Source organism: Dinoponera quadriceps, unplaced genomic scaffold (genome assembly GCF_001313825.1).
Source record: "Dinoponera quadriceps isolate SergipeBrazil2010 unplaced genomic scaffold, ASM131382v1 scaffold3683, whole genome shotgun sequence".
NCBI classification, from domain to species: domain Eukaryota; kingdom Metazoa; phylum Arthropoda; class Insecta; order Hymenoptera; family Formicidae; genus Dinoponera; species Dinoponera quadriceps.
In genome coordinates this window covers 106,190-121,778 of record NW_014557664.1, presented here as the reverse complement: position 1 = coordinate 121,778, position 15,589 = coordinate 106,190, and the positions used below count along the sequence as shown (strand labels likewise).

Here is a 15,589-nt window from a genome sequence, read left to right as displayed (position 1 = left end):
CCCCCCCCCCGGCTGTTCCCCCTCTCGTGTTTTCGCCGCTGAGATACCCGAACTTTAGGCAGCTCTTCGCCCTTGGGCTTTTCATGCAACTTCGGCCCGTCGTCCGATGCACGAGAGAGATATGTACTCGTTGGAGACAAATTATCTCAGCGGCAACTTCACTCGAGCAAAGAAAAGCATACGTGTCTCGGATAATTGCGTAGCCTGTCGCGAATCAACAATTGGCGAATCTTAATTAGCATCATACAACTGAATAGATACGTGGTCGGTCACTAAAGGCCACGCCATTTTTCGATGAGTTTCGCAACGCATCTCGTATATTTAACGGGGAAATATATCTCCTGAGAATTACTAAGAAACAACTTCTTCTACTAGACACGAGATTGCGTTCCGAAATTTATCTGAAAAAAGTGTTACAACTTTCCTATGACTGACCATACACACTTGTCAACGGCAACAATGAAAACTTACGACGAAAATTTAGAGAGCAATGTCGAGGTAATAAAAAAAAAAAAAAAGGGGGGGAAAGAAAAGAACATCGCGAATAAAATCCGAGGAGAATCAGTGGCGATGCTGAACCGGGCGAAAGGAGATCGTACCAGCGTATTGCCGACTCATGTCGTGGGCGCTCCTGGATCCTTGGAACTTGTTATTGTAGGGCGCTCGATAGGGGTGCGCGTAGTTCTCGTTGTCGACCTCCTGCATGACGTACTTCTGATTGTTATTGCTCGGATGGTAGTGGTAGCTGTGGTGGCTATGGCGCTTCCTCGTCATCTCCGGCGACGTGACCGGGCTGTCGATGCTCGGCATCGGCTTCAGCATCCGCTTCAGGGTGTTCGAGTCGAGGCTGATGCCGCCGTTCTGCGCGTTCTCGATGCGCATGTCGTCGGTGCTCTTGCTCTTCGACTTGTGCCCGCCGTGGTTGTTATTCACGATGTTGAAGATGTTGCCGTTTTGCATCTCCAGCTCGGTGTAGTCGGCCGACTTGGTATGGTGCAGCTGCTCCTTGCGCAGCGACTTGCTCTGCAGGGTGCCGCCCGCCTGAGTGCCCTCCGACTTGAGCATCTCGGTGCCGTTCTGCTGAGTGGACGTGTCTTGGCTCTGCTTCTGAGATTTCTTTGGCGATATCGAGGAGCTCTTCTCCTCGGGGCTGTCGATCTATCGGAAAAACGAGAGGGATGAGACGATTCTCCGAAGTGGAGAAACCCGGCGGAGGAACGCGTTACGGTCCTCGCTTAACGCCCCCTCGGATTACTTCTTTTCGAACTTACCACTCGACACAGAATTCTGTTTTATACATTAATTAATCAATACGAAAGATCGAAATTATACAAAACCAACAACTCTTAATTGGCGTGGCTCATGGGATGCATGCATTTTTTCCTATATTTTGATTATGCTCGAAGATCAATTACTGGCATTAAACGAGGGAAATTTTGCCAAGTTTCTGCGCGATCGAACCGCTCTCACCTGCGACCCCACCGTGACGGTACCGATTCCGACGTTGGCAGTCTTCGGGGTCGTCTGACACATCTCGTTCTGCTTCTCCTTCTGTTTGGCCGAGTCGCCGGCCTTTGGTGTTTTCCCTGGTGTCGCGGTAGGATTGTTCACATTGTCGTAGAGGGACGCGCTTGATGTGGCTGCTGTGATTTTGTCCCGTCCCGGAGTCATCTCCATTTCCGTGGACCGCGCCACAATCCGTGGAAGCGTAGACGACCCTGAAATAGTATAAACTGGACCTAGAATGGTATATACCCCAGACTTAATGAGCGGGTCACGTTAATGAGGAATTATACAGGCATTTGCGGCGCAGTAAAAAAATTTGGTGTTAAAAACGGTCCATGGAAATTTTGCGTTACTTTAACCTGTAAGTGGACACGTGACTTTTTTGAGGAATCAAACAACTGTTGTTTATAGCTGAGATTCTCGAGTGTAATCGACACTACTTCGCTAAATCCAAAAGTAAGTGATGGAGGCGAGTTAATGAAAGCGCCAATAGCGCGGACAAAAACGAAACGGAGAAACGTTCGTTTATTCATAAGTCTGTGAGTCATTTTGACCCAACCGCGCCCACTTACAGGTCAACACGGGGAATGTGTTAAAAAGTACACAAGTATAATGTTAAATTAACATATTTACCTTGTCAACCTATGTTTTCCACGCATTCCTCATTTTATGTTAAAGTAACATAAAATTTCAGTGGACCGTTTTTAACATAAAACTTTTTACTGTAGCTTAACGAGCGTTTCTCGCGATCCCAACTTGCATCGGAGTCCATCGAGGGCTTTATTCTGGACACATATCGGACACTATATATGCTTTTCTGATTTCCAGGCTGAAGCAACATTATACGTGAAGGTGCCTTTTCATGCTGACGCTCGACGCTCATTTTTAGCGTCAAAATAGATCGCGTGATCGAAGTTATTGCTGGATAATGAAAAATGCATGATATCAAAGTAGCAGCGACGAATTTTGAACGTTATAATGTCAGTTCGCATTTCTTTCTGAAAATTATGTAATTTCGAGGTAAATATTACACGCGGTTGAGAGACTATAGAAAAAATAATACAATATAATGAGCAGCATAAAACATTTGAAAATGTTGTTTGAGAACATAATGAGCAACATAAAACATTTGAAACCGACAGTTCGTCGACGCTAGAAGCTAAATAAAGCCAAAATTATTTCTTTTGACTTTCAGATTAAAGTGTCAGATTAAAATCACGTGATCACGCTCGACGTTGCAATGATCGTCTCATGAATTAACACATTGATTCTCATATAAGAAAAACAGTTGGAAATAAAGGGACATTTCAAACCTGTATTAATATTCTCTTAAAACTAGCCCCGTGTGCGATACTCAGATCTGAATTTAGAGTTACATTTAAATCTTTCAATCGAAATCATGTAACATACGCGGCATATCATTAATAATCGAGCTTCAGCTGAAAATATCACGTCTAAATTTTCAAATAACGACCGTCAAATGTAGGTCTTATGCCCGTTTCTACTTCTACGGTTTAAATCTAATCGATTAACTCAACGAAATTGACTAATCATATTGGCCAATTAACTGAACTACTCAGTAAACAATATTTTGTATTTGTATTAAAATCCTTAAAGTTAAAGTCCTTGTTAAAATATTTGTGTTAATTTTTTAACCGCGTGTTAATTTAACATATTATGTTTATATTATCTTAGTATATATGTATATATTATATTGAATTCATGTTAATTATAATATATATGTATATATTATATTGAGTTCAACATGTGCAAGTATTAAAATAACAATATAAAGTAACAATTTATACTTCAGTATCGATTAATATGTTATGAATGTTAATAGTATGTTAATTTTTGACATAATATTTCTGTTACTTTTCAACATATTCATCTTGTACTAAATTAACACCAAAATTTGTGTGAACCGTTTTAGGCATTAGAATAACTTTTATCGAACTCTGATTAATCTAATCGATAATTTAAAACTGCTATCAATGAATTATCACCTGCTCTATTCTGCTGATGCGGGTAAAAATAATTAATTTGTCGATTATTGTGGAACGACAAATTACAGAACTGGAAATTGATGTTGGCAATTCTTATTATACTTAGAGAACATTAAGACGTTCTAAAACGTCTTTCGAGACAATAAGACATCTAAAAGACATCTCTGAGACGTCTTTTAGAAATGCATGTTGTATGCGGATTATTATTATTTCTTCTTGTTATTATTCTTCTTATATTTCTTAATTCTTATTATTAATCATCGATTTATTTAACTTGAGTTTGGTAAAAATCACCCTTAAGCGGGGTTTACAACGAGAATTTAAGACGTGAGTCTTAAGAAATTGATCAATCACAGTCGAGTGTGAAGAGAATAATCGACTGTGATTAGTCAATTTTTTTTAAGATTTAGAGCTTAAATTCTCATTGTAGACCGCGCTTTAGCGTTTGTACGTCCAAAATAAGGCCCCGGATCGCGTGTGTTCGCCGTTTTAATTTGCATTGGTAATTTCATTCGTATGGTTATTATTATTACCGCATGAATTTCGATATCTGGCATCTTGGCTACGTAGTCTAGCGAACTGTTCCGGCGTCATGCAAGTGCACTGCGGTTCTCTGGATCGGCTCGGCGAGGCCGGTGTCGACTGAGGCTTTCGGCGCGTTTTGATCTTCTGCTTGTTCGGTGGCTCGAGCTTCAACGAGTAAGAAGAGGACGCTTTCCTTGAAATCTTGAACGATGGTGACTGTATGGAAAATTAACTAGTGACTGCAAATGACCTAAGTCGGATCACGGACTGTATCGGATCTTGTGTGTCGCCCTGAACACCGTCTCTGCCCGACTTCCTCGCGAAATGAGACATTGGCGGAGACATAGGCGGGGGAGGGTAGTGATAGCGAAACAGGTTGGCACGATGTATATATAGGGAGATATAATGTAACAATATGCGTGTCGCGGGTGTAATTTCTCACTAAACTTACGCAGCATTCTCTGAATTGCTTGGCGTCTATGGGGGACGTGAAGTTTAGCCCCCACGTATCGTTTGTCACCGTGTCCTTCCAGTAGACGAAGCATTCCGACGCCTGGCCGATGCGCGTACCTTAAACGTAATCGCGCGTCGTTAATTACCGCGAGATCGTCCATCTTAATCACGCTTCTCTCGCGAAAATATTTTATTTTATTTATTTATCTGCGGGTATTTATTTACTTTATACAACGAAATGTTTGCCCATCGCTATTTATTTATTTATTTACTTATCGATGCGAAATCTGAATATCGCGAACTCTGACGCGAAAATTGCGCGAGAGTAAACGTGGCTCCTCGGATATATTTTTATTCTCAGATTAAAGCCGAGCGCTTTCCTTCGCGATCGTTAAAATACAAAATCCTGTGTACCGCAGGTTTCTACAGGAAGGACAATGTATGACGGAGTTCTGTGGAAGAAAAAAATATATTCTTTCTTTGATAAAAGGGTATAAAAAGAAATTTTTTTCTTTGACGATGCTGCGTTATAAATTATCTTCTCTATAAAAATACGCGGCACATGGAATTTTGTACTTCAACGTTCACGATGGGAGATGATCGGCTTTAATCTGAGAATGTTGCGGGATATGTTGCAATTATGGCTCACCTGGCTGGACCAACCGCACGTCTAGGATCTTATCGACCTGGCTGTTATACGCGGTGATATGGAAGACGCATTCCGGCGAGTCCTGTATACAGGTGATGTTCACCGGGACCAGATCCTCCGACACCTGCTGCCACTTGACTGTTCCAGCGCCGCTCGAGTTTACATGGAACACTTCGGCCCACAGCCTAAAAACTCTCGTCATTACATCATTGTGCTGCGGCCACATAGCAAAAACATCGACACACACCGTTTACAGGGGAAAGTTCTAAGAGGAAATATGAGAAAATAGAACAGGAAACTCGCGGTATGAAATGAGAGAGAGAAAGAAAGAGAGAGAAAGAGAGAGAGAGAGAGAAAGAGAAAGGAAGGATAAGTAGAACACTTGTAATTTTGAGAAAGCTCTTCGTAATTGTTCCTCGTAATAGACACAATACTTCCGTACGACGTGACTCGTAAAAGGATATCGACGTATCTCATAATTGATAACATTTCAAAAATCGTCGCATGCATCAATAAGAAATCGCATATGCATATCGGGCCAATCAAAGTGGGTTCGATTACCAATAGCAGTCACATATATTTAATTTGATCGAGAAGAAGATGGAATTATGGCCTTTGCTGATATTACGTCCCCCTTTAATATTTCCACTATTAGATGGCGAATTCTAAAGATTATATATATATATATATATATGCCCCTCATTACATCATCGAATCTTATGCATCAAATTAAATCGGATTAGATCGAAAAACTGTGCTAAGAATACTAATAATCATGCGAAGCGTTACGTGTACAGGTGAAAGTGTCAAGTAAATAGTATATCTGTGTAAGAATGTGCATACACGAGTATACGGAATTAAAGAGGGCGGCGATAATACCAAGAATACAACGTGACCGTGAGGATGCTCGACGTAATGTAAATTCTATTCTATCGCTTTTATTTCGCTCGATCGCAAATTCAATCGGAATCTAGGCCAAACTCAGCGCAAACCAAGCAACGGAAATTATCACAATTATCGGCCGCGAAAGCAGGATTTTCTATTTCGCGTTCCTTATTTTACGCGACATTATGTTTGGATAGACAAGCAAAATCGCGCTGATGTTACCCGACGTTGCTTCTCAGAGTTAACTAAGCGTATATCGCGATATACTGGTAAGAAAAACGGGCTAGAGCGGCTCTCTGATGAATGGACCACCAGCTTGATTGACCGCGGAAAAAAAGGTAAAAGACGGAAAGCGAAAGGAAGGTGAGGGTTAAAGACGTAAGCGCGAGCAAATAAGATAGCGAGGAAAAGAGGCAGCGAGAGAGATAAAGCGAGCTAAAGGTAGGAGAGAACGAGTGAATAAGAGGAGCGCGCGAGACAGCCTGGGTAACGTGAATAAAAAGTGACATTTGATTCCGCGCAAACCGACGTTCGACATATAAATCGTAGAGAGAGAGAGAGAGAGAAGCGTATCATATAGTTTTCTTTCGCCAGACGTTGCAAAATAAAATATAAGCCCCGATCGCAAAATACTACATTTTTCAATAAACACTTGAGAGCACCTATTAAAGTAAGATCAAGGGTGTTATCGACGAGGCGGAATATTTAGTTTTATTTCGTTAAGTCTGCGGTATGTTGATATGATTTTCCCACGCAGAAAAGAAACAAAACAGGACAATTGTCGATCGATTTTCTTACGTAGCTACATTGATTAACTTTGCAGTTTCTTTCTCAAGTCGTCGTTATGCAAAGTTTAATTACACTCTCGGCGTCACCTCCTCCGCTCGTAATTACCGCCCAAAACTGATCATCGAAATCGATGAACTGGAAACTTTCATTCTCGTCGCCCGGCTGTACAGTGGTCTGAGGTTGTATCTTGAATCTCTGGGTATATAATACGCTAAAAAACGCTAATAACTTCACATTATATTGTGTATTTCTTATTTTCGTAACGAAATAATAACTTGATTTGTGACTGAAATAAGCATAATCTTACGATAGAAAAATGTTTCTTGCCAATATCTCAGGAGAAGTTTTAAAAGCTTCTGAAAAATCTACAGTTGCGTAATAATCGTCAACATTAGTAAAAAAATGAAGTTATTTTCATCTAAAAAGAAGTGAAATGAATGTTGAATCACTTAGCAGTTGCGTGTCTCTTTTAAAGACATTTTCTGTGTATAAAAAATCATTTTCATCAAAATCCAAAGTTTTGGTAAAAAATTTTTATTTTCAGACCACTGTGCACTGCTGTCGTCTCTGCTGCTGCATATCTTATATTCATGCTGCCGACGAATATCAAGAGCAAAGCGAAAAAAGGAGACAGAAAGGGAAAGAAACGAAAGAGCAGAGAGAGAGAGAGAGAGAGAGAGAGAGAGAGAATCAGTATAATGCATACAGTCACAAGAGTGTACGAGTGGTCATCGAAGAGAAAGAGTGGTAACATGGTCGAATGGAGAGTGATTCAATGGTTGAATGGTATGGTATGCGCACCTCTTCCTCTCTCTTAAGCTTCCGCACCTGAGCAAGTGGCCAGTGTCACCCCTGCGCCCTCCGCCGCCGCCCATCCCGCCCCTGGCACCGGCCTGCCATGGGGAGTCCTCGTAGCGATACGTCTTTCTGATTAGGGGTGCGCAACTGCAGGACAGCTTGTTGCCCATTCTAACTGCTCTTATTCCGGCTTAGATCCCGCCGCTCTGCGTCACCACCGCCACGAGAAATCACCACCGCCGTCGCCGCCACCACCACCACCCCCTCCTCCACCTCCTCCTCCCTCCACCACCCTCTGCTCGTGATTCCCGCCGGCTTCGTGTTTCCGGCTCGGCGCGGATCCTTAGCTCGGGCGCGCTCTTGTGGCCGCACGTATCCGCCCGTTCTTTTCCCGTTCCTCGGGATAAAATTCTGGCCTGATCCCACCTCTCTGCTCTACGCAGCTATGTACATATATCTTTCTCTCTTCCTCCCTCTTGCCGCCTGTGTGCCGTTCTATCTCTTCTCCGTTCCACCCTCTTCGATTCTTCTTTGACACAGTTTCGCGGGCTTGGCTCTTGCGGCTTGTCCGTGTCGACTTTTGGCACCGATTTCCTCGCGCCGACCACGGCCGGCGGTTTGGCGTTGCTTTTTTGCGCGTGATCTCCGGCTCGCGCGTACGTGTATATACGTGTGTGCGTGCGTAGGTGGGTGGGTGGGCCGTGTGCGTGTGTATGTGTGTGTGTTCTTTTTCTTGGGAAGCACTGTGCGATAGGGACGATCCCCAAGTTATTAGAGAGTAGAAGGAGGTATCTTTATTGTCACATCATTGCAGGCGTCGAAAGTCATCAGCTCGTCCCTGGCATGATCGCTGCGAACAAACGTGAGACGATTAGCCGGGAGTAACGTGCTCGAATCTCGAATCGAGCGAATCGTGTCGTGAAAGAAAAGAAAACCGTGTGTATATGTGTGTGTGTGTGTGTGTGTGTTATCGCTTAGAATCACGATTTATATAAGTAGGCGCGGCAGCAAGAAAGTGGTGAGTAAAGCCTGCGCTTGAGCAGACGCGCATTACGTAAATTCTCTCGGTCGTTTATTATAATTAAATTTACATACTCGCACGGAACATTACCTCGAGACAAATGAATGGAAGAGCGATAAAAAGTTGCACGAGACGCCTCAGGAAAAGAAATTACGAGAGCCTCTGCTCTTGGAGCGAGTGAGATTTAACACGTTCCATCCCAGGTGGATCAGAAAATCACAATGGCGTTAAGATAACGAGAAAATAACTGTAAAAACTTTCTTTTCGATCATTTTCATCTCAATATAATTTTCTGTTTTATCCGGGGTGCCACGTATACAATCGGCAATACGATCGGCGTCATGTTTGTTGTACCATTCATTAGACGGGGAGTTACATGATTTTCAACTTTATATATAACGCATAAGATTGAAAATCGCAAAAGTAATTTTAGTTGTGATGGCTCTGGTTATAGTCATTTGCAACTTATGTGTAATATGTGGAAGAGTATTATGTGAAAGGTTAAAAATTGTGTAACAATAAAAAGTTTTAATCTAGAGAACGGCGCGTTATATATAACGCTGACTATACATGCTAAACTTTCCGTTTAGGGCATCTATTACGGGATTGTTCGGAAAAGTTTCCGATCGGAATCATTCATTTATTCCCTAGAAAACAATAGAAATCTAAGAAATAATTGAGCGATTTTGATGGAAAACCTTTCCTATAAAACATTTCTATAATAAGCGCCCAGGCCCAGATTTGATTCAGTTTCGTTTAGGCCATTTAAGAAACAGATTTTTCATATCCAACTATGTATAATCATGTATATTAAAAGACATTAAAAATGCTTCGCCCAGAGAAACCTATCTTAAGCTTTAAGTTACAGGACACAGGATTCCTCCTGGCCTCAATAATATACGATCGCATGACTTATTTCGAACCACTATCCTGAACCCATGGTTGTTTTGCCAACTGGAATCACTTGGTATTCTGTCTCCTTGTTTACCAAGTTTCAACCCAATCCGATATGTCTTTCTGGGTGGAGCATTTTCAACGCTCCTTAGCTTATCATCATATATAACCACGTAAAATCATATAGAAATATATAAAATTATATATAATTTCTTATAGAATTATATATAATTTTATATGGCTCGTTTGAAGGAATCAGGCAACATCATACGTATAATTATTACGTATATTCGTGTAAAAGTATATATAATCATATGAGGAATTATATATAATTTTATATATTTTTATCCGATTTTATATGATTATATCTGATTATATATGATCATATATGATCATATATGATTATATGTGAAAAATTTGGTATCAGGTAATTCGGTATTCTAGCTTCGAAATGAGATGTAAATCGAAAACGAAAAACTTTGGCACTTATTATGAGAGACACACGTTATTTGCTCGATAAAATTTCGCACATAACGAAATAACGTAGACCACCAGTCCACGAAAAGTCACGTAAAATCAGTCTGGCACGGGACGCGTCGAGGAATGTCTGACCATAGTCGCGCTGTAACCACTTAGCGCGCCGCCACCCTCCAACCTGCGCGCGCGTTACAGCCTGGGTTTTACTCGCGCATATTTGCCGGATTATTTCTATGAACTAATTTATAATATCATGAACACCGATCAGCTTCGGCGACGTCGATGGGGATCAATTAAACTCAGACGGAACTAAATCCGTCTCAGGTGAACTTTGGCCAAGATATCACCGCTCACGACCGAACCGCCGAATGTTCAACGTTCACGATCGACTCGAATCTCGAGAACGGTGGTTCTCGTTACGGCTTCATTCACCTGCGAGCGACGGTGCGTACTTTCGCAACGTGCTGCGGATCGATTATCGTGAGTCGCAAGCGCGATCTCGCTGTAGCTTGTTCGGCCGAAGCCGTCACCGTCAGACGGGGCGAGGGATCGGGGAGGTCAACAGCGCGCGCGAGGCATTGTGCAGATGTGTCGTGGATAATAAAAGGGGTAGCGCCACCGGAGGGTTACTGAACCGCCCCGCTCGGACGGCGCGTAATACATCATTTCTTCGGGGATGCTCTCTCGACAATGCCGAGACGTATCCCGGGCTCTCTCGGAACGTTCATCCCGCACATCCATCACCGGCTGGATACGGCCGTGCTTCAAGCGTTCTCGCGGGAACGGCAACCGTCAACGTCAACGAAGTTGGCTGATTTTCAAGCGTGTGCTCACCATTCGCCGCGGTAACATGTAAAATTGGCACGCGAACAATCTACCCGACCGTCTGTTGTCGCGGTATTAAGGCCATTCTACAATGGCCGCTAAGTGGTAGGCTAAAGTATAACTCGAAGTCCGTGAGACGCGGTCGCAAAGATTTGTTTCCGATGTGGCAGACAATGTAACCCTTTGTCCACAATCTTGCTTACGTCTTAAAACAAGATTACGGACAAAGGATAAGTCCCAATCTACAAGTATTCTAAGCTTTGAGAAACTGACCAATCATAGTCGAATGCGAGGAGAATAATGGTCTGTGATTGGTCAATTTCTTAAGTCTTAAAACACAGTTGCAGACCGGGACTAACGCCGGATCTATAAAGCTATGTCTACATTAGGTTCAGTAAACCGTGAGAAATTGATCAATCACAATCGATTATTCTTCTTATATTCCACTGTGATTGGTCAATTTCTTACGGCTTAAGGCTTACTACACCTTATCGTAGATATCGCTAAAATGGAAAAAATTAATTTTGTTTCTTACGCTTTACGACCTCGCGTCGACCAATTAGAACGAAACAAGACGTTAAAACTCTAACCTTCCTCTTCGTGATTGGCCTGCTTTACGTTTTGCTGTAAACTACTGTAATATTGCAGACAGCACCGTTTTAAGAATACTAAATTCTACGACTTTCAGCTAAATGCTACGGACTTAACTGTTACGGCCACTGTAGAAGCTTTTAGTCTTCCTCGTAATTCCAAGCGTCATTTGGATGGTCGTATAGTGAAAAATGAATTTGGTTGGATTTACCTGGCAGCAACAACCAAACGCGTTTTGGTTAATGAAAACAGAATTTCCGCTTGTAAAAACCAAATTTGATTCACGAAAGATGATTAGACATTTTGTTTCCTTCAACCAAAGCGCTTGGTTTGATTGTCCCTTGCCAGATCCAAACCAAACTTCTTCTGTGCACGCGAGTATATTCCCGATAGCACGTGAAAAACGTAAGCAGTAAGACAGAAGCAGTGAATAAATTGATCGATCACAGTCGATTATTCTTCGACCGTAAATGGAAGAACCGACTGTGATGAATTTACTTACTGCTTACGTTTCACTGCATATGTTTTTCTGCCTGCCACAAGGCCATGAGCAGTAAATAAACTAACCAATCACAATCGACTATTCTTCTTATGCTTTAAAAATAATCGACTATGTTTGGTCGGTATCCTTGCTGCTTAAGTTTTTCTATATGCTCTCGACCTAATTATCAAGAAGCTCGCCTTGTAATTATAGTCAGCGCAATGTACACACGCGTTAGGTATTCCAGAGACACTTCAGATACTTCTTTCGATCGCCACTTGGTTCGTAACGGGGAGAGGAGGATAAGTCGAGACACCGGCAATCACCCTGGACTGTCCGTAACAAAGGCAGATCGTTAATTAAGAGGAATAAGACTCCCGCTCGGCGGGATTGAGTTTCTCCCAGCGGCGATCCTTTCGTCGTAAGGGCTCGGCGAATTGATCGGCTGGCCAGCCGGTTTTCTCTGTCTCCCTCTTTCCGAGCCAGCGACCGAGCCGAAAGCGGAAACTTATTTTCAGAGACTGGCGATTGTTACCTAAGCTTTTTACATCATCGGGCCTTGTTCCGGGCTAAAGCTGGATTCAGAGGCGACGCGTGTATGCCGCTTAATTGGACGAGAGGCCGCGATCAGAGAGGATAAATGTCAAACGGTGCGTGGCACCATGTGACCGGGGTCTCAAAGGATTAATTATGGGCGACGGAGACGGTGGAAAATCGCGGCGGTGTGTCGTCTGTCGTCTGCGAAAGTCACAACAACGTCGCCGCCGTCGTCGTCGTCGGCACGCACGAGCGAGTCGAGAACGATATATCGGGACGCGATCGGGGACGGGAGTTTGCGTGAATCATCGGCGAGCCTCGGCGACAACACGATAATTATGATAAGCGTGGGCGTAGCGTCGAAGGGAGACAGACGTAGGCACAGAGCCTTAGTGAAGCCCGTAGTCCGCTCGTCGAGAGCCGGGGAACGCGAAAGGTAGGCGTGCGGTCGGCGTGGGTGTGCGAAAAGACGGAGAAAAAGGGGGAAAGACAGATCGAGAGATACAGAGAGAGAGAGAGAGTCTTCTAAACACTGTATCGATTTCGACGGAGACGTGGTTGCTCGTGGCTAAATATGAATGGCGGGTGCACGACTGCTGTTCGTGTCGACCATAAGCCTGCCCGACAGTGTCGCAGGCCGTCGTGCGGAAACTCAGGTGAGTTGGGGAGAACGCGGAGCACCGCTCGCTCGTACTCGATTCGGCTGTGTCCAATCTCGCAGACATCGTCCGCGTCTTCATTAGAAGTGAAAAAAACTCGCGAGTCAACGCCACAGCAAGTCCGTCGGACAAAGGCGGGTGTTGTCTTCAGTATCGCCGTGAGTGCGCAGTACGTGTGTATCCGAAGCGACGCGCGAATCGAATCACCTCGAGCGAGCGAAAGAGAGAGAGAGAGATTCGTCGGGAAACACGCCGGTAAATGGACGAATACGATCCGGGGCTGATGTGACACGCTCCATCTTTTATTTTCAGTTCAATGTCGCACGGTTGTAGAATATTCCCATCCCCCGACCGAGTATAGCTAACTGAAATAACGACGAATACCTCTTCCCTCCTTCTCCGCTCTCACCCGGGATCCCCCGCGACACAGTCTCGCGACGCGACACAGAATTTTTTCGGACGATAGTTTTTCCTTTTCCTGACCAACGTCGAACGTGGCAGGTGCGAGGAGAGCGCGGCGGGAACTAGGCGTGTTCTCTGACGTATCTGTATCCTCGCGCAGGAAGTCGCCGCCGTCTCCGGAACCAGACGTTCGCCAAACCGGGTGAAATTCCGCACAGGACCGCGAGAGGGTCGTGGAAAACTCATGCACACCATCTCTAGGACGCGCGACGAGAATCGAAAACCAAGTGAGTGAGAGAGAGAGAGAGAGAGAGAGAGAGAAGAGGCAACGCCTTCCACGTCGCTTCGTGAGTTTTATCGACTCACTTCATCCTTGGATACTGGCGAGCAGGGGGGATCCTTTCGCGTGATTCTCGAAAGCGCGATGCGCCGAAACACCGAAGTAGAGAGAGAAAGATCGAAAGAAAGAAAGAGAGAAAGAAAGAGAGAGAGAGATCAGCCGTGATGATGTTGCGTATTCACTGTCGTGCTGATATTTGCAGAAGCGTCTTCGTCAGCGAATCGAACGAACTCCGATCGCGGAGGCAGCCAACCGAAAGGTCACGGTGGGCTTCTCGTGGGCTTCTTGCGTTGTAGGACGCGGACAGAGAGGCGCGGGATGAGCCAACGCCTTCGCGTGTCGCCGCGTGATCATTATCGACTCGCGCTGCTGATACCTGGGACGTGTCCTTAGGCAAGGATCCTTCCAGGACGAACTCGGCGAGCGAGACGCGCGGAAGGTCGAGAAGGCGGCGGTCGCTTAGCAGATATGTCCAGTTTCTCCTTGAGGGTGGAGGCTGCTCGGCTGCCGCGGCAACGCCTCTTCTGACACGTCAACGTTGGGTAGGCGAGGTAGGCAGACAGGTAAATAGGACAGCTAGGTAGAGGTATGTGGGTAGGTAGACAGGTAGACAGCCGGGCGAACAGACAGATCTTCGGGCGGACAGGTGGCGGACAGGTGGACAGAGAGTATTTTACGCAGAACGCGCGGGTCACGGTTAGGTACACGTCGCTCCTCGTCGCCGCTCTTCCGTCGCGAAGCGGTCACGGGGAGACGCGAAAGCGGAAGCGGACGGAGAGGCGCGACTCCGCCTAGTCGCGCGCGCGAGGCACCTCACCCTGGGTAAACACACTGCGGGATGCACCACTACCACCACCACCGCCACTAGCAGCAGCAGCAGCACCACCACCACCACCACTACTACCACTACCACCACTGCTGCTACCACCACCACCACCACCACCACCACTAAGGAGCACCGTCGCACCACTAGCGTAGGAGCGCCGGTGTGTATACGATCAACGCCCCGCGCCACCCACCGCCGCCCCTCTCGTCGATGAGAAGAGTCTCTCTCTCTCTCTCTCTTATATTCTCCGCGTCTGTCAGCGGTTGGTATTCCCGTCTAATTACTCTCATCCACCCCCGTGTATCTAATTGTTTACTTATTCTCAACTATCTCTATTTATCTCTCTTTCTTTCCCTCTCGTTTTCTCTTACTCTCTCACACATACACATACACACACACACACTTTCTCTCTCTCTCTCCATCTTTCTAACCGCTACCCTTATCCGTCGCAACTACCTTCCCCGTGTATACGGTGTACGTGCATGTGCACGTTCGTCGCGAGAACGAGGGACGATGACTCACACTCACCGACACGGCGACTCGCTTCCTCCTCGGCTTCCTGCCACCCGGTGGAGATAGGCCGCGGCAGCACTCTCAGACGAGAGAGAGAGAGAGCGAGAGCGGGCACTCGGTGCCGTGCGCACCTGGCCTGGTGCCGCGAGCGAGAGTCCTCGCGACAACACACCACCACGGCGAGGAAGGACAGACGGAGAGTCGGAGGGATGCTGGAAGCGCCGCGCGAAAGCCAGGGAGGAGGCCGTGGGCGGCGGCGGCTACGGCGGGGGTTGGGGGTGGTAGGGCTGAGGTTACGTGGCCTCCGCGGTAGCTTGAAGGAAGGGGTGGCAATTCGGAGGGGAACCGAGCACGGTATCCACCCTGTTTCTAGAGAAAGAGAGCGAGAGAGATAGAGAAAGGGGGGGGGGGG

General features: G+C 45.4%; 1 protein-coding gene across 1 annotated transcript in view; it reads right to left on the bottom strand.

Annotated features, from left to right (window-relative positions):
- Positions 1–7,835, bottom strand: part of LOC106749375 — a 49,887-nt gene extending 42,052 nt beyond the window's left edge. Inside the window, exons 1-6 of the mRNA XM_014628753.1 lie at positions 7,615–7,835; positions 5,140–5,324; positions 4,489–4,607; positions 4,046–4,253; positions 1,471–1,718; positions 600–1,158 (exon numbers count right to left, since the gene is read on the bottom strand). Coding sequence (XP_014484239.1) covers positions 600–1,158; positions 1,471–1,718; positions 4,046–4,253; positions 4,489–4,607; positions 5,140–5,324; positions 7,615–7,781 — 1,486 coding nt within the window. The 5' untranslated portion in view covers positions 7,782–7,835. The remainder of the gene's footprint in view (positions 1–599; positions 1,159–1,470; positions 1,719–4,045; positions 4,254–4,488; positions 4,608–5,139; positions 5,325–7,614) is intronic.
- Between the last annotated feature and the right edge of the window lie 7,754 nt (positions 7,836–15,589).